The sequence below is a fragment of the Salvelinus namaycush genome, chromosome 12 (assembly GCF_016432855.1).
Source record: "Salvelinus namaycush isolate Seneca chromosome 12, SaNama_1.0, whole genome shotgun sequence".
In the NCBI taxonomy this organism is placed as follows: domain Eukaryota; kingdom Metazoa; phylum Chordata; class Actinopteri; order Salmoniformes; family Salmonidae; genus Salvelinus; species Salvelinus namaycush.
Window position 1 is genome coordinate 43,520,616 of NC_052318.1, and position 19,731 is coordinate 43,540,346.

A 19,731-nucleotide genomic window follows, 5' to 3' on the forward strand; every position below is an offset into this window, starting at 1 on the left:
GGGACATTCATTCTAGTGTGGAAATGATGACATCTACTGCCAAGACTTTCAATCCTCCTGTCCATCCTTAATAGAACCTCACAGTGGAGGTGTCATAATACCCATAAAACTTCGCGGTCAAACAGGGAAATGGTTCCAATCGCTTTTACACCATTTTTCCCATAGGGAATTTTAGAAACACTTAAAATAAGGGCTGTGTTTTGTGTAGGCTTACCATGGCATGACGTTTTGATAACCATGTAAATCTCTCTCGGACAAGGTGACTTCTAAAATCCCCTATGGGAAAAATGATTGGAACCATTTCCTTGTTTGACCGCTAGGTTTTATGGGTATTATGACTCATACTGTGGTACTCTATGAAAATACAAGGGCAATTGCCTCTTATTGTTAGCCCATTTGTAAGTGATATGTGGTGATAAAAAAAACATTGAAGCTCTATTTTCTTATTTTTTATCCTTGTTTGTTTTCAACCTGTCTGTATCCATTCTCTGGCTGTGGATAGAGCATGGCTTTCTTGATACTGTTTTTAATGATGTAATGTAAGCATACCTTCTCTTTTCAACTATTTGTTTTTAGTTTACTTATATGTTGCTTAATTAAATACCAGGGTCCAATGGAAAAGTGTTTCATTGTCTCTTATCCCCATAGCGAGCAATATGCTGCCTTGTGTACCCTAGTTAGTACACAATAATGCATCATCACAAACATTTGATTGATATAAATGTACACAGCCGGCTATACTGTTGCGCATCTTTGTCTACAGAAAACAGTCTTCAATTGCAATAAGGCAGTTCACAATTTCCCTAGTTTTCTACAAGGTCATCCAAGCAAGGAGTACAACTATAAGAGCATTAGGTAAACACCAATTATTAATTTAAAAAATAAAGTTTATAAAGACAAATTCCCTCTCTTGACATAAATATTTGATTCCCTTGTGGAAGGAAGGGAACACAGCGGTCAAAACCTTTTGCCGATTTCTCTCAACGTCAGCTTCCGTAGTTTCTTGTTTGGTTGCCAAGGAAATGAGGATCATGGTGGCTTCAGCATTTTCATCTGATTGAATCCAAGCGGTAGCTGTGTTTTTGACATTATTGTTTTTGTTTTACTGACTATGTTTTGTATAAAGTGATGTATTAAAACGTTCATCAAATGTTCTAGTTTGCTAACTAACTAACAACCATATTTCAGGCCAGCTATGACGAATTTATAATTTGAACCTACGACTACGAGTCTAGCTAGCTAACGTTAGCCAGATAGCTAACTAGCTAGTTAATCCCAGCTAGCCACTGACACTGTAAACAGATGTTCAATTCAGCGTTATTACGTGCTTTACCTGCAGGCAGAGGAGCTGCACATATACTGGTAATGGCAGAGCTGCACATTATCGGTCAGATCGTTGGGGCAAGCGGCTTCTCCCAGAGCAGTCTCTTCTGCAAGTGGGGGTTATTCATACAGGTGTCTTGTTGTATTCATATTATTTTATTGAGCATTTTACTTCACCTCATCCGTTGTGATTGTAAAACTCAGTTTCCAACCACACGTCTATTTCGTTATGTAAGGGGGTGCATGGCGACTTCTCTCTGGCTTGAAGGAGGGGCAGACCCAAGTGGATTTGCCTCAGACAGGGGACATGGCATCCTGGAGTCATCCCATTGATCTGCACTACACCACTAAAGGACTGCAAGGTAGTTAGCTAGCTTCCTGACAATTTATAAGTAGCAGTTCATCACAGACGTCAATTAAAAGCTACATAACTTACATACCTACATCTACCAAGCCTAGCTTTCAGGTTAATAATAACAGGGTAAGACTGGAAAATTGTCAAAGTCTCCAGCCACCCAAGCCATAGACTGTTCACTCTGCTAATGCACGGCAAGCAGTACCGGAGTGCCAAGTCTGGGACCAAAAGGCACCTGAACAGCTTCTACCCCCAATTCATAACACTGCTGAACAGTTGATCAAATGGCTACCCGGACTATTTGCATTTACCTTTTTTTGCACGGACTCTTTTACACTGACTCTATGCGTGGACACTCACTGGACTCTACCCACACACATACACTGACATTCCAACATATGCACACACGTTACACACACACATGCATATAGACGCCTCACACACACACTTTCACACTCCACATACGCTGCTGCTCTGTTTATTTTCTATCCTGATTGCCTTGTCACTTTTACACCTACCTACATGTATATATTACCTCAACTACCTCGTACCCCTGCACATTGACTCAGAACCGGTACTTGTATGTAGCCTCGCTGTTGTTATTTATTATGATTGTTATTCATTGTGTTACTATTTTCATTTGCTAATTTTCTTACTTTTTAATTCTGCATTGTTGGGCTCATATGTAAGCATTTCACAGTAACGTCTACACCTGTTGTATTTGGCACGTGACAAATAAAATGTTACTTTATTTGACTTCTCTTCCCCATTAGGCTGGCCCAAGCTTCACCTGCAGGTTTGGCACCAGGATGCATTTGGGCGCTGTCAGCTGTATGGGTATGGATATTGCCATGTGCCCTCCAGCCCAGGGCACCACCATGTATGCTGTGTGACCTGGAGACCACTGGGATCCTGGCAAGAGCAGATAGCTCAAACCTTTGTGGGTGGAGGTCCCCAGCTGCGCTCCCCAGACATCATATACAGTGGGGCAGACAGATATAGGCTGCACACAGTGGCTATGGGCACTGTAGAGCTGGAGCTAGGCATCATCATGCGACACTTTGACAGATATGGTGTAGAGAGCTGAAATGTTGAGAGATGGGACAGAGCAAAGGGTGAATGGAGAGAGGCCTGAATGGAGCACTGTATTGTTAGTGGGTGTGGATTTTGACCATATCTGCAATGGGTACATAAGACTGAGCAGGTCAGATTAGATATTTTGCCTTGTGAGATGTGTTGATGTTGCATACATACACTATAGATACAAAAGTATGTGGACACCAATTCAAATTAGTGGATTTGGCTATTTCAGCCACACCATTGCTGACAGGTGTATAAAATCAAGCACACTGCCATGTAATCTCCATTGGAAAATATTGGCAGTAGAATGGCCTTACTGAAGAGTTCAGTGACTTTCAACATGGCACGGTCTTAGGATGCCATATTTCCAACAAGTCAGTTTGTCAAATTTCTGCCCTGCTAGAGCTGACCCGGTCAACTGTAAGTGATGTTATTGTGAAGTGGAAATATCTAGGAGCAATAACGGCTCAGCCGTGAAGTGGTAGGCACAGAAGCTCACAGAACGGGGCTGCCGAGTGCTGAAGCGTGTAGCGTGTAAAAATCGCCTGTCCTCGGTTGCAACACTCAATACCAAGTTCCAAACTGCCTCTGGAAGCAACGTCAGCACAATAACTGTTTGTCAGGAGCTTCATGAAATGGGTTTCCATGGCCAAGCAGCTGCACACAAGCCTAAGATCACCATGCGCAATGCCAAGCGTTGGCTGGAGTGGTGTAAAGCTCGCCACAGTTGAACTCTGGAACAGTGGAAACGTGTTCTCTGGAGTGATGAATCACGCTTCACATTCTGGCAGTCCGACGAACAAATCTGGGTTTGTCGGATGCCAGGAGAACGCTACCTGCCCTAATGCATAGTGCTAACTCTAAAGTTTGGTGGAGGAGGAATAATGGTCTGGGGCTGTTTTTCATGGTTCAGGCTAGGCCCCTTTTTTCCAGTGAAGGGAAATCTTAAAGCTACAGCATACAATGACATTCTAGATGATTCTGTGCTTCCAAATTTGTGGTAGGCCTTTTCCTGTTTCAGCATGACAATGCCCCATGCACAAAGCAAGGTCCATACAGAAATGGTTTGCTGAGATCGGTGTGGAAGAACTTGACTGGCCTGCACAGAGCCCTGACCTCAGCCCCATTGAACACTTTTGGAATGAATTGGAACGCCGACTGCGAGCCAGGCCTAATCGCCCAACATCAGTGCCCGACCTTACTAATGCTCTTGTGGCAGAATGGAAGCATGTCCCTGCAGCAATGTTCCAACATGTAGTGGAAAGCCTTCCCAGAAGAGTGGAGGCTGATATAGCAGCAAAGGGGGGACCAACTCCATATTAATAGCCATGATTTTGGAATGAGATGTTCGAGCAGGTGTCCACATCATTTTGGTCATGTATGTGTATGCTGAGAAGACCCCAACATGCAAATGTGTGTCTTTCCCCTCTTTCTCCACAAAGGGGGGGTGTGAGCCTTTAAACACCATCTGCCTTCCTGATTTTCAATATTTTATATTATTTTAAACATTTTATATAACTGAGGTATTTAAAAATGCAAACCAGATTTTATACTATACTTAATTTCAGTTTTCTATTAACTTTAAAAAAATATATATAGTAGAATTATGTAAATAAATCATTACCTGCATGCCTGTGATCTATAATCTAACCTGCATCATTTTGCTTTACAAATATTCCCTCAAAGTTTGCAAGTTTCATATCTAATGACACAATTAATTCACTCATCAATAATTGTATTTTTTGTAATAATATGCAGTCCTTAAAGTTTGATAGTATATTGTAGTAAACACAGGGTGGAGACAAAATACACTGAATATACAAAGCATTAGGAACACCTTCCTAATATTGAGTTGCACCCCCCCCCCCCCCCCAGTTTGCCCTCAAAAAAGCCTCAATTCGTCGGGGCATGGACTCTACAAAGTGTCGAAAGCGTTCCACAGGGATGCTGGCCCATGTTGACTCCAATGCTTCCCACAGCTGTGTCAAGTTTGCTGGATGTCCTTTGGGTGGTCGACCATTCTTGATACAAACAGGAAACTGAGCATGAAAAACCCAGCAGTGTTGCAGTTCTTGACACAAACCGTTGCGCCTGGCAGCTACTACCATACCCGTTTCAAAGGCACTTAAATATTTTGTCTTGCCCATTCACCCTCAATGCCACACATACACAATCCATGTCTCAAGGTTTGAAAATCCTTCTTTAACCTGTCTCCTCCCCTTCATCTACACTGATTGAAGTGGATTTAACAATAAGGGATCATAGCTTTCACCTGGTCAGTCTGTCATTGAAAGAGTTTTGTATACTCAGTTTTGTACTGCCAGTGTACAGTTGAAGTCAGAAGTTTACATACACCTTAGCCAAATACATTTAAACTCAGTTTTTCACAATCCCTGACATTTAATCCTAGTAAAAATTCCCTGTCTTAGGTCAGTTAGGATCACCACTTTATTTTAAGAATGTGAAATGTCAGAATAATAGTAGAGCGAATTATTTAGTTCAGTTTTTCTTTCTTTCATCACATTCCCAGTAGGTCAGTAGTTTACATACACTCAATTAGTATTTGGTAGCATTACCTTTAAATTGTTGAACTTGGGTCAAACGTTTCGGGTAGCCTTCCACAAGATTCCCACAATAAGTTGGGTGAATTTTGGCCCATTCCTCCTGACAGAGCTGATGTAACTGAGTCAGGTTTGTAGGCCTCCTTGCTCGCACACGCTTTTTCAGTTCTTCCCACAAATGTTCTATAGGATTGAGGTCAGGGCTTTGTGATGGCCACTCCAATACCTTGACTTTGTTGTCCTTAAGCCATTTTGCTACAACTTTGGAGGTATGCTTGGGGTCATTGTCCATTTGGAAGACCCATTTGCAACCAAGCTTTAACTTCCTGACTGATGTCTTGAGACGTTGCTTCAATATATCCACATAATTTTCCTGCCTCATGATGCCATATATTTTGTGAAGTGCACCAGTCCCTCCTGCAGCAAGCACCCCCACAACATGATGCTGCCACCCCCGTGTTTCACGGTTGGGATGGTGTTCTTCGGCTTACAAGCCTCCCCCTTTTTCCTCCAAACATAACGATGGTCATTATGGCCAAACGGTTCTATTTTTGTTTCATCAGAACAGAGGACATTTCTCCAAAAAGTACGATCTTTGTCCCCATGTGCAGTTGCAAACCGTAGTCTGGCTTTTTTATGGTTTCTTCCTTGCTGAGCGGCCTTTCAGGTTATGTCGATATAGAACTCGTTTTACTGTGGATATAGATACTTTTGTACCCGTTTCCTCCAGCATCTTCACAAGGCCTTTGCTGTTCTGGGATTGATTTGCACTTTTCGCACCAAAGTACGTTCATCTCTAGGAGACAGAACACATCTCCTTCCTGAGCGGTATGACGGCTGCGTGGTCCCATGGTGTTTATACTTGCGTACTATTGTTTGTACAGATGAACGTGGTACCTTCAGGCGTTTGGAAATTGCTCCCAAGGATGAACCAGACTTGTGGAGGTCTACACATTTTTTTCTGAGGTCTTGGCTGATTTATTTTGATTTTCCCATAATGTCAAGCAAAGAGGCACGGAGTTTGAAGGTAGGCCTTGACATACATCCACAGTTATACCTCCAATTGAATCAAATGATGTCAATTAGCCTGTCAGAAGCTTCTAAAGCCATGACATAATTTTCTGAACTTTTCCAAGCGGTTTGAAGGCAGTCAACTTAGTGTATGTAAACTTCTGACCCACTGGAATTGTGATACAGTGAATTATAAGAAAAAGTACTTGTGTCATGCACAAAGTAGATGTCCTAACCGACTTGCCAAAACTATAGTTTGTTAACAAGACATTTGTGGAGTGTTTGAAAAACGAGTTTTAATGACTCCAACCTAAGTGTATGTCAATCAATCAATCAATTTTATTTTATATAGCCCTTCGTACATCAGCTAATATCTCGAAGTGCTGTACAGAAACCCAGCCTAAAACCCCAAACAGCTAGTAATGCAGGTGTAGAAGCACTGTATGTAAACTTCCGACTTCAACTGTATATGAACTATAAAGATATTGTAGCCATGTCAGTCTTTTTAGATGATACTATGGATGATGCTACATTTTTAGCACTTGCAGGTGAATTGAATTTAGCAAATCAACCAGTTATTTTAAGTTCTTCCATGTGTCTTGTCTTCCAGCAAAGCTAACAGAACAAGCAGCCCTGTGCTTTGAAATGGCAGAAGTTTCACAATGCTGCTCACTTCCTGGATTTAGTGTCATACATTTTTAGTGCAAGAGAGGAACTAGATAGAAATTCAAAGGAACTTGAGAAAAATATCAGTGGCTGAGGATGACTAGTAAAACAAACCGCACAATGAAATGTGTGAACAGTAGGGTCTAACAGGAAAGATTGTGTGCAGAGTTTTTATTTTAGTCTGAAACGTTTTAACTAACTGGATCTGAATATAGTAAAGACTAGAGAGGGAGCTGTAACTACGTGTGGGCGAGTTTGTTGTTGCTGTTAGGATGTCTCTGCTCTTTCATTTGTTGTGGTGTTCTCTGGCAAGGTTGGGATTGGAAAGTGCGTCTACTGGTCTAGTGAGTGACAGCATCAGTCTTGGAGAATTTGAATTGAAGCTAGGCAGTAGTTTTTGACTCCTAACATTTCTTATGCTTAAAGCAATATGCTGTGTGCATGTGTTTATGAATAACTCATTAAGACATTTCCATTTCTCAATATTGTGATTTTTCTACACTAATAAAACGGCCCTTTTGCTTGGAAAGGGAATTGGGTCAATTGACAAACATTTCTTCAGTAATGTTGTAAGAATACTGTCACATTTGCAAAAAAAAATTCATTGAGATTTCCCTTTTATAGTTCATGACTTTCCAAACCTCACAGTTTACACAGGGCCACCTGTTTCCAAAGCTTGTTTGTTATATTAACGTGTGTGTGTGTATTTGGGTCCCAATGACAGGTAGTAATGTGGTGCTGTACTTCATTCATTCCTGAATTGAGACTGCCTCTAGGGAGCACTGAGAGTCTGTGCGGCACCGTACCAGTGAGACAGTGACTCAGTCTAGGCTGAGCTCTTGTGGTGCTTCTCCGTGGTCTGACCTCGGTTCCACAGCGTGCACCAGTCACAGAGGAGCTCAACTCGAGATCCTGAAGAGCCTCCTGTGTTTCAGTGAGTATTGTGACAGCAGCAGGAGTAGTGCATTGAAATCAGCTCCCGCAACGGGACTCGGCGAGCTCAAACAGGACGGTAAAATCCACATAATAGTCATCTCTGAAAGCCTGCTGTCTTTAGACATCGTTCCTCTTTTAAAGTGTGCCATGAGGGCAGAATGTTTGACGCTGGTTGTCTTATTGGCGCTGGAATATTTGTGTCAGAGTGAAGCCATGTCCACCTGTAAGTCACTGGACTTGGAGCTGGTGAAGAGAAAACGCATTGAGGCCATCCGTGGACAGATACTGAGCAAGCTGCGGCTGCCCAAGGAGCCAGAGATTGATCAGGAGGGAGACACTGAGGAGGTCCCAACCTCCCTGATGTCCATCTACAACAGCACAGTGGAGCTGAGTGAGGAGCAGGTGTACACGTACATATCGCCCACTCAGGATGCAGAAGAGGAGGCATACTTTGCAAAGGAGGTCCACAAGTTCAGCATGAAACAAAGTGAGTACACTCAGTGCACTACCCTTGCAAGGATAATGACGCTGAGCCTTTTTCTAAAATGTTTTATGAGATTAGTGGACACATTGGAAGGGATCTTAGACCGGCAGGTAGCCTAGTGGTTAGAGCGTTGGACTAGTAACCAAGAGGTTGCAAGATCGAATCCCCGAGCTGACAAGGTAAAAATCTGTAGCTCTGCCCCTGAACAGGCAGTTAACCCACTGTTCCTAGGCCGTCATTGAAAATAAGAATTTGTTCTTAACTGACTTGCCTAGTTAAATAAAGGTAAAATAAAAGATTCCTCCATACAGAATCTTTACAGATCCTTGATACCCCTCGTCTGTGCTTATGGACTGCCCTCTTCAATTCAAACCAGAGGGTTTCAAGTCCAGAGACTGAGATGGCCATTGCAAAATGTTGGTTTTGTGGTCAATTAACCATTTATTTGTGGATTTTTTATGTGTGCTTATGTTATTGTCTTGCTGGAAGAGCCAATTGTGGCCAAGTGTCATCCTCTTGGCAGAGGCAACCAGGTTTTGGCTAAAATGTCATGGTACTTTGTAAAGTTCCTGATGCTGTTGACCTTAACAAAGGCCCCAGGACTAGTGGAAGCAGAATGGCCCCATAACACCATACAAGTTACAAAATATATTTTGGTACTTGTAACAAAATATATTTCTCTGTGCAATTGTATTAGTATATTATCATTTGCAAATGTTTTGAGCATGCTATGTAGCTCGGTATTTGTATGACTTGTTGTAGTATTTTTTTGCTAATCTTTATCAAGAGGGCCAATAATTCTGAACCTACCTGTATATCCATGCATGCTGCTGCTTACACAGATAATAAAGCCTGGGTAATTCCAGTCCTCGGGGGGCCTCATTGGTGTCACACTTCTTCTCCATCCCTAGCAAACACAGCTGATTTAAACTAATTGCATTCTAAACTGAAGATCATGATTAGTTGATTATTGGAGTCAGGTGTGTTAGCTGGGACTGGGGCAAAAAGTGTGACACCAATCAGGCCCCCGAGGACTGGCATTGCCCAGGCCTGCTAGTAGCTTGTCAAGTTAAAGTGGATGTTTCCCTAGCCTTACTTTAGTCAGGTATAGGCGTGTTAAATGGTTGATGTGTGTAGGGGTATCTTCAAAGGTTGATTTTTAAGGTATAAATCTTTAATCAAGGCTGGCCGTCGTGTACAGTTATTTTAACGTTTCATCTTAGGGCATACCATTGGAGAGGCGTGCGAGATATTTGCAGACCTATGCCTATTTGGCAACGCTTTTCCCACGTCGGAGAGTATATCCGTGGACGGTTCTGATAAGGAAATTGTCGTTTGCATCGCTGGGCAGTGCCCAGGAATGAATTAAGTCCAATTGTCAGATGCTACCACCCCCATCGAAATCAAAACCAAACATGCTCAGTTCTACTTCCCGTCTGCGGCAGCAAGTTACCCAATTGCGGGTCTGATTATCTATTCTAGACAAACATGTGAAACACCAGTGTGTATGCTAAGCTAGACACAACGTGGATTCCATGTTTGGTTTTGATTTAGAGGGGGTGGGGACATTTAACAATTGGATGTCATTCTTTCCTGGGCAACGCTTAGGAACGATTTCCTTATCAGAACCGTCAACCGACCACTGATATACTCTCCGATGTGGGAAAAGTATAGCCAAACAGGGTCAGCAATCTCGCAAGGTGGCTCAATGTTATACAGCTAGACCAGAGTAATGTTAGACCATATTGTCACTTAGAATGTGGAGGGTGAGACCGATGGATGGGGAAAGGGAGGTTTCCTCGGACTGATTCCCGTGTGCTTATCTGAACAGCTGGCAGGGAGGAACACTTCAGGATACATTCTGTTAAATGACTCAAGTCGTGCCCTCGCAAATAAAATGGCTTCTATCCCTGTAAACCATGAAGCATCTGTCAACCTTTTCACCACGCTGGATTGTGCGACGTAGGATGATGCAGAGAGGGTTAGCAGACATGCAAATGATTAAGCTAATCAAGGCTATTTCACCCATGTCATATGTTGTGAATATGATGCATTTGAAATAGTGCTGTAGTTTCTGACTGAGCAAATTTAGAAACTGCAGTTGGTGGAACATTTTTAGGATGTAAATGTGTATAATTATGTCCTTTAGATAAGGTTGTTGACTGGAAATGGGTGTTTCTTCCATTGGTTTACTGAACTGACTGCAATGGCCCTGTCTGCTGTGTTTAAAACCACGGCCTGCCTCAACCTTTTACCTCTCCCTACCAGATGTTTCCTTCCCTTTGCTGGATCCTTCCCCTTTTCTGTCTAAAGACAGTATAAATCTCTGCAGTGTAAACTTGTTGTCCAGGCAGTCACTGAGCCGGTTAGGTTTGCCCCAGAAGCTCTCAGGATCGTGACCTCTGATTAGCTCCTTTTTTTATGCTGCTGGTTTAGTGTAATGCTATGTGGTGATGCATGATGGTTTGCTCTCGAGAACCCAAGGTGGCATTCTGCTCAGAGTTCTCAGGCGTAAGTATCGCCCAGAGGCTGGGACCATGTGAACTACAATCCCCACACTCTGCTTTAATGTTTATAAACGTTAATAATCCTCACTTGCAATAAGGTTTTGGAAACATAAAGCCCTCTCTTTTCACATCACATAAAAAACAACTTCACAAATGCAAATTATACACTTACAATTATACACTGTTTTAACACAGTTGCAGCCAACAATATTTTTCAATTAAAACACTTTTTTGGCTTCCTTATTCCGTTACACACAGGTGTTCGGAGCACTCTAGATAGCTAATTAGCACAGGTGGTCGCCTCTGTCTTCTGTCTGTCTTCCGTAAACAACCTCTGTAACATGGAAATATGGCTGTTTGGGAACACTAACCTTATAAAGGTTCCCCCTCCCCCACACTGACAGAAGATACCTTTGTAAATAGATGCTAGAGTTAGCTAGAGGCTACAGCATGGTGTGATCTGGCCCCCAGAGCAGGCTCACTTCCTCAGCGGCCTTTCCAATGTGTAATTATTGTTATAGACTCGCAGGGGTAATTTTGGCTCCAGCGGATAGTATTTGAGGCAAAGCCAAACCTGAAACTGCATTCGCCTCTCCCTGAGAGTGTCTTTTTATATAACAGAATCTATCCACAATAGTTTTATTACCGGTACAATGCTTTCTCTATGGCCTCCTCTCTTGCACTGACTGGTCCTGTAGTAGAAATAATTAACAATCACTGACTGACTCTCCTTCTTTCCCAGGTGAGAACACCGTTAAGTACCAAATGCTCTTCAACATGTCTGAGATGCGGTCTGTATTGGGGACAGATCGACTGCTCTCTCAAGCTGAGCTCCGTCTCCTCATCAAAAATCGTGGCATGCTCGACGGCATCGAGCAGAGGCTGGAACTCTACAGAGGCATTGGAGATAAGGCACGTTACATGAAGTCCCATTTTGTCTCAAAGGAATGGGCCAATCGCTGGATCTCCTTTGATGTTACACAGACTCTGAGGGAGTGGCTGCAAGGGGCTGGTAAGTTACAATTTCCTTTAGGGTTGTAGTCATAATTGCATAACACAAACAGTATGTTGAAACACTGACAATCATATCCTGTTACAAATCTGTGTTTGATTGAAGTGGCACTACAAAGAAGGCCTTTGGAAAAGCATGTGTAAGAACTTTCCAATAGACTTTTACACCTAAAACAGCAGACCTATTCCTTCAGGTTTAAAAAATAAATAAATGATACACAATTTATATTTGGATTTTTACAACATTTTCCAGGAGAGGAGCAAGGATTCCAATTGAAGTTGTCTTGTGATTGTGGGAAAACAATGGAAGAATTCCTCTTTGAAATATCAGGTATTTGCAGTCTACTAGCTATATTCACTATATTGAAATCAACTCAAGCCACACGCCCTCTGACAAACCTCCACTGTAAATCTCTTTACTGACAAATGTGTCAATGTTTTATACAATAGGGATGAACAAGCCAAGGGGAGATAAAGAAACTCTCTTCGTGAACATGCCAAAGCCTCACATTTTACTGATGTCACTTCCTGTGGAACGCCACAGCCAGCTTAGCTCTCGGAAGAAACGACAAACCACTACTGAAGAGATTTGCTCAGAGTGAGACTATTCTTTATTCCACCAGCCCAAGAGAACATTTTATAACTATCAATTCATGTCTCTTAAATGTGTGTTAATTAAGCAATAAGGCACAAGGGGGTGTGGTATGTGGCCTATATACCACGGCTAAGGGTTGTTCTGGATACAGGCCTTAGTCGTGGTATATTGGCTATGCACCACAAACCCCCGAGGTGCCTTATTGCTATTATAAACTGGTTACCAACGTAAATAGAGCAGTAAAAATACATGTTTTGTCATACCCATGGTATACGGTCTGACATACCACGGCTGTCAGCCAATCAGCATTCAGGGCTCGAACCACCCAGTTTATAATCTCTTTTAGCTGATGGATATAATGTAGGCCTACTTAGACGCCTTGTTAACGCCCTGTTTTTAAGAGATGAGGTGTATAACTCACAGGTGTGTGTGTGTACCCCTAGCAAATCAGAGAGTTGCTGTGTGCGAAAGCTTTACATTGACTTCCGTAAGGACCTGGGCTGGAAATGGATCCATGAACCCACTGGCTACTTTGCTAACTACTGCATGGGCCCATGCACCTATATATGGAACACAGAGAACAAGTACTCCCAGGTAATGCTACCAATCATGTACCTGTAAGCCTCCCTATTGTTTACTGTCTCTAAAGGATCTGTACAGTAATGCCACTATATAGCCACGGGGTGAGATTGAGACCACATACAGAACGAGATGGTCTGTAACTGTTCAATGAGATATCTAGTAACCTTTTGTTTACTTAACCACAGGTACTGGCTCTGTATAAGCACCACAATCCTGGAGCCTCTGCCCAACCTTGCTGTGTTCCACAGGTCTTGGAGCCCCTACCCATTCTCTACTATGTGGGTAGACAACACAAGGTCTGTGAATATTGTATTGTTAACTCAAAGTCTCATAACATCCTCACTGAATTGAAATGATAGTCAACGAAGCTGCTGGGTTAAAATGTTTCTGAACAATGTCTCCACTGAAGGTACTCTTCCTTTTTTTTTTTTTTCTTGCACAGGTGGAGCAGTTGTCCAATATGATTGTTAAGTCCTGCAAGTGTAGCTAGAATTACATATATCCATTTTCTTATTCATCATATTTCCTTGTACTCATGGAGTCCTAAAATCTGGATGTAGTCCAGACATCATTTCCGAATGTTAATATTATTATTTGACATATTTCCCAGCCGAGGATTTCCCTATTCAATGATTAGTGGATGTTTTTTTATTTTTTATATATAGTGGTTTATGGAGTTTTTTAATAGTTATTTAGATTTGCCAATGTCCTGGGTGTGTCAATAGACTTGTCTTATTGTCATTGTGTTTCAGTATTTACAGTGTATTCACAAAGTATTCAGACCCCTTCTTTTTTCCCACATTTTGTTACGTTACAGCCTTATTCTGAAATGGATTAAATAAAATAAAAATCCTCATCAATCTACACACAATACCTGTAAAAAAGACGCCTTGTTCCCCCTCCTCTCCTCTCTACCTAACTTCCCCTTCACAGTCCCTTCAGTTTCCCTTCAGTCCCGTTAGTTTGGCTGCTCAGCCCACCTAAGTTATCCCTCACCCATCATAGCCCTGCCATTCCCAACCAATCAGAGTGCTTGGAAAGGGGCATCAGGACACTGCACCCACCCACTCAGGTCAGAGCATTATTGTTGTCTGAATGGAGAAGACGCATGTGTCTGAGGACTTTTTATTGTCGACAGTAACACGAATGTCTGACTGTTGTGTGCGTCGAAATAACCACAACAATAAGAATCCAAGTCATTCGGATTACCAAAATCATAGAAACACCTACAATGGAAATATCTGTGTGTGTGTGTGGTGGTGACTATCAAGAGTACAGTGATGGGCCTCAACATCATGTTCTAACCAGACAGCACTATAGTGGGCAGAACCAAACCAATCAGTTATAAGTATATAGCGGGTAAGGGAATTCAGAGCCGACCGCTTAGACAGGTGAGGGCATACCAGCCAACCGTTTTTACGTGGTTCTTCTAGCCGGATTTAGTGACCAACTTTTTTTTTTACACGTCCCTCATTTGTCCAGATTAGTTTTTACAATACCACATAATGACAAAGCGAAAACCCGTGATTGTGTCGAGGCACAGATCTGGGGGAAGGGTACCAAAACATTTCTGCAGCATTGAATGTCCCCAAGAACACAGTAGCCTCCATCATTCCTAAGTGGAAGAAGTTTGGAACCACCAAGACTATTCCTAGAGCTGGCCGCCCGGCCAAACTGAGCAATCGGGGGAGAAGGGCCTTGGTCAGTGTAGTGACCAATAATCTGATGGTGTCTCTGACAGAGCTCCAGTTCCTCTATGGAGATGGGAGAACCTTCCAGAATGACAACCACCTCTGCAGCACTCTACCAATCAGGCATTTATGGTAGTGGCCAGATGGAAGCCACTCCTCAGTAAAAGGCATATGACAGCCCTCTTGGAGTTTGCCAAAAGGCATCTAAAGGACTCTCAGAACATGAGAAACAAGATTCTCTGATGAAACCAAGATTGAACTCTTTGGCCTGAATGTGAAGCGTCACGTCTGGATGAAACCTGGCACCATCCCTACGGTGAAGCATGGTGGTGGCAGCATAATTCTGTGGGGATGTTTTTCAGCGGCAGGGAGTGGGAGACTAGTCAGGATCGAGGGAAAGATGAACGGAGCAATGTACAGCGAGATCCTTGATGAAAACCTGCTCCAGAGCACTCAGGACCTCAGACTGGGGTGAAGGTTCACCTTCCAACAGGACAACGACCCAAAGCACACAGCCAAGATAATGCAGGAGTAACTTCGGGATAAGTCTCTGAATGTTCTTGAGTTGCCCAGCCAGAGCCCGAACATGAACCAGATCGGACATCTCTTGAGAGACCTGAAAATAGCTGTGCAGCGATGCTCCCCATCCAACCTGACAGAGCTTGAGAGGATCTGCAGAGAATGGGAGAAACTCCCCAAATACAGGTGTGCTAAGCTTGTAGCGTCATACCCAAGAAGAATCAAGGCTGTAGTCGCTGCCAAAGGTGCTTCAATAAAGTACTGAGTAAAGGGTCTGAATACTTATGTATATTTAATATTTGTATTTTTTATAAACTAGCAAATTGTCATTATGGGGTATTGTGTGTAGATTGATGAGGAAAAATGTATTTAATCAATTTTAGAATAAGGTTGTAACGTAACAAAATGTGGAAAAGTCAAGCGGTCTGAATACTTTCCAAATGCACTGTATGCTCCCTGGGGCACTTCCTCAGGAAGTATAGAGGAAGGAGACGGGACTAGTTTGGGTCTGTTACTCAAAATACTGAATGTACAATAGCATGAACTCCCTCTTATAAGTTGCCGTTCATCTTTTAAAGGAACGCATCTTCATCACACCCCTCATCAAGTCTCAAGAAGGTAATTGAATAAAAATAAAAAAACTAATTATGATGAAGCCTACTCGACTAACAGTTTACATAATTTGTAGATACTGTGTGTCTTTAACTATAAATAAGTTAACAGGCTGCTTGACTGACACTCTGTTAGTATGTCAGGTCGACGTGATAGTGCTGGTTGGCTCTCACTCAAGGTTAAGTGCATGTGAGAGTCTTTGTGCTTGCAGACACCTGCGGCCCACTTTTCACGTTTTCCCTCTCCGCAGTGCATTCCATCTGGTGGAAATACAGTACCACTCCCTCAGTGGGAGGCAGTCAGAAGGTGATTAGCACAATACAAGTGAATAAGGGGGAGGCAGATAAAGTAGCTTGAATGAAAGGGTTCTCATCTTCAGAGGTGAACACATGGCAAATGTGAACACATGGCAAATAACGAGACACCCAGGTGTCCACAACATGTTAAATTAGTCTAAAGTTAATCTACTAGTAAAATGTATTTTGAAGCATGGCTGTACAAAATAAAGGCTGCCTTTTGAGACAATATTATTTTAGGCTTTCTAGGCCCGTGTCTGATTGGTCTTTAGTGCCCTCTAGGGGCTTGGCTCAATAAACAAAGTTACAGTATTGAACAAGGTTTCCCAGTAAATCACTGTCTCAGACATTTTATATATATATATATATATATATATCTTTTTAATAATTTAAGCAGGGAAGTCCCATTGAGTTCAATATCTATTTTTCAAGGGAGCCCTGCATGACAAGACCAAGCAATTACACAATAAAAGTTACAACCAAGGCAGGAGCATATGAAACACACAATGAAAAAAAACCACACAAAAAAACTAACAACACAATCATAAAAAAACATCTACATTCCTCAGCGAAAAGGTCCTCTACCAACTATCTAAACTGCCCAAAAGGCACTAATGCATCCAAGTGTAAGGTATTCTGTAGATTGTTACATAAGTGAGGTGCGAAGAAACTAAAAGCTGTTTTACCTAAATCTGTAGTGACAGAAGGAATTTCAAAGTTCGCCAGCCCTGTGACCTGGTATGCTATCTCGTACATCTAAAGGGTAGTAATGGCAATAGGTAATGCGGGAGTTTTTGCAAAACAGAATGGCACATTTTTTTACCTATGCGACGTCAAAGAGGGCCAGTCTACTTTCTGATAGAGAATGCAGTGATGAGTGCAAAACCTGTCACCTGTGGAAAAAATGCAGTGTGCTGTGGTAAATGGCATCTAACAGCTGTAATGAAGTGGCAGCTGCCTTCATGAAGATCCCGCCCCCCCTCCTATACACTTTGCCATGTCTAATGTGTGTTCATGTAATATTTGAGTGACCAAAAAATTACAACAATATCTATGGGCTGAAAAACCTAAATTAAAAAAACATTAGCTGACATGGGCTAGTTGATCTGGACATTTCTGATAAGTTATAAATAGCTCTCTAAGGTATGCAATGACTGACATGACAAGAGGAACTGATGATTCACTACCTAATTTCGAAAATGAACCCGAGTTCCTCTAAAAATATATATTTTTTATTATTATATATATTTTTTTCTGAGATAAGGTAAACTTCCTGCTGTCTCCCATCTACCATTCCTGAACGGTCTTGTCCCACACCAACTGTCCATGTGGCTCCTTGGCCCACTCAGAAAGAAGTGCCTAAGTGGTGGACTAGGGGCCTGCCATGTCAGACCCAGCCAGGGCAGCGGGCATTCCATCAGCTGCCCAGTTCTTAGCCTGAATCCTGGACAGCACAGTCACTCCACTCTATAAAGAGGTCAACAAAACTATATGATACATATTTCTAAATGGCTAAATCTGCCATTTCCCCTTTCCCCTTGACAGTTGTGTGGACAGACAGTAGCCTATCTTTGTTGTGCTATAGGCTGTATTTGGCCTGGGCCTGATGGTTCCCCCTGCTGAGAGGCAATAACGAACACCCCTATCAGCAAGCATAGAGGGGGAAGGTAGGGGCTCAATGTCAATTAGCATCACCTTCACCAGTGTTGGGGCCATTACTCAAAAAAGTTATATATTACCTACTACGACTTTCTTTTTTCAACAGTAACAAATTACTTTACTTATTACTCCCTGGGAAAAGTAATTAGTTACACTCTATATTACTTTTTGCATTCTCACTCAATTTAAACAATGTCAATGTTATGTTACTTAGGCCTGCACACCACTGGATAATGGCAGTATTTCCTCTACTACATACCCAGCTACAAGCATGTTCAGCTCTCCCTGGGTTACAGCCTGTCCTCCTGAATGATTAAAATCAAGCCTTGGTTGTTTGGAGGAGGTAGGCCTACAGTCATCTTCAGCAGCATTAGTCAGGCCTCGGGGGTCTTTCGCTACGAGTTTTGTCATGGCGTGATGCTTTTGCAGGTGCTTCAAGAGGTTGGAAGTTGTGTTTCTTGCAGTGGAGAGGTGTTTCTCTCCTGGGCACAGTTTACACTTTTTACAGTTCTATTCTTGACATTTTGTCCTTCTACCAAATCAAAGTACTGGGAGTACTTCCACACTGAGAAACTATTTCAAATCGTCTCTCATTGATTCAGGCAGGTGGGAGTCCACCCCAAAGTGCCGCATGTAATTTTTTTTTTTTTTCAGCTTTATTTAACCAGGTAGGCCAGTTGAGAATAAGTTCTCATTTACAACTGCGACCTGGTCAAGATAAAGCAAAACAACAACACAGATTTACACAAAAAAACATTCAGTCAATAACACAATAAAAAAATCTATGTACAGTGTGTGCAAATGTAGAAGAGTAGGGAGGTTAGGCAATGAATAGGCCATGGAGGCGAAATAATGACAATTTAGCATTAACACTGGAGTGATAGATGTGCAGATGATGATGTGCAAGTAGAGTTACTGGGGTGAAAAAGAGCAAGAGGATAAATAACAATATGGGGATGAGGTAGTTGGGTGTGCTATTTACAGATTGGCTGTGTACAGGTACAGTGATCGGTAAGCTGCTCTGACAGCTGATGCTTAAAGTTTGAGAGGGAGATATAAGACTCCAGCTTTTGGCAGCAGAGAACTGGAAGGAAAGGCGGCCAAAGGAAGTGTTGGCTTTGGGGATAACCAGTGAAATATACCTGCTGGAGCGTGTGCTACGGGTGGGTGTTGCTATGGTGACCAGTGAGCTGAGATAAGGCGGGGATTTACCTAGCAAAGACTTATAGATGACCTGGAGCCAGTGGGTTTGGCGATGAATATGTAGTGAGGGCCAGCCAACGAGAGCATACAGGTCACAGTGGTGGGTAGTATATTGGGCTTTGGTGACAAAACGGATGGCACTGTGAGACTACATCCAGTTTGCTGAGTAGAGTGTTGGAGGCTATTTTGTAAATGACATCGCCTAAGTCAAGGATCGGTAGGATAGTCAGTTTTACGAGGGTATGTTTGGCAGCATGAGTAAAGGAGGCTTTGTTGCGAAATAGGAAGCCGATTCTAGATTTAATTTTGGATTGGAGATGCTTAATGTGAGTCTGGAAGGAGAGTTTACAGTCTTGCCAGACACCTAGGTATTTGTAGTTGTCAATATATTCTAAGTCAGAAGCGTCGAGAGTAGTGATGATAGTCGGGCGGGCGGGTGCGGGCAATAATCGGTTGAAGAGCATGGATTTAGTTTTACTAGCATTTAAAAGCAGTTGTAGGCCACGGAAGGAGTGTTGTATGGCATTGAAGCTCGTTTGGAGGTTTGCTAACACAGTGTCCAAAGAAGGGCCAGATGTATACAGAATGGTGTCGTCTGCGTAGAGGTGGATCAGAGAATCACCAGCAGCATATATACATA

At 42.4% G+C, this 19,731-nt stretch overlaps 1 protein-coding gene and 1 pseudogene across 2 annotated transcripts; both read left to right on the forward strand.

Annotated features, from left to right (window-relative positions):
- Positions 1–1,016: 1,016 nt before the first annotated feature.
- LOC120056616 lies at positions 1,017–2,988 on the forward strand (annotated as a pseudogene).
- Positions 2,989–6,730: 3,742 nt separating this feature from the next.
- Positions 6,731–14,682, forward strand: LOC120056617 (transforming growth factor beta-1 proprotein-like). Of its 2 annotated transcripts, XM_039004817.1 has the most exons (8): positions 6,731–7,930; positions 8,137–8,419; positions 11,666–11,935; positions 12,188–12,265; positions 12,385–12,532; positions 12,973–13,123; positions 13,297–13,407; positions 13,554–14,682. In XM_039004817.1, exons 2-8 carry the CDS (start codon positions 8,146–8,148, stop codon positions 13,599–13,601), a joined length of 1,080 nt encoding a protein of 359 aa, XP_038860745.1. In that variant the 5' UTR covers positions 6,731–7,930; positions 8,137–8,145; the 3' UTR covers positions 13,602–14,682. The 2 variants fall into 2 exon arrangements, with proteins under 2 accessions (XP_038860745.1, XP_038860744.1); XM_039004816.1 differs by having other exon boundaries at positions 6,731–8,419.
- The last annotated feature ends 5,049 nt before the right edge of the window (positions 14,683–19,731 follow it).

What these genes read in the sequence shown, in the direction of transcription:
- LOC120056617 (XM_039004816.1), top strand. Translation starts at nt 8,080, where the DNA reads ATGAGGGCAGAATGTTTGACGCTGGTTGTCTTATTGGCGCTGGAATAT. An exon ending in ACTGAAGAGATTTGCTCAGA is followed by an intron (nt 12,533 to 12,972) that starts GTGAGACTATTC and finishes GTGTACCCCTAG; the next exon opens with CAAATCAGAGAGTTGCTGTG. An exon ending in CAGAGAACAAGTACTCCCAG is followed by an intron (nt 13,124 to 13,296) that starts GTAATGCTACCA and finishes ACTTAACCACAG; the next exon opens with GTACTGGCTCTGTATAAGCA.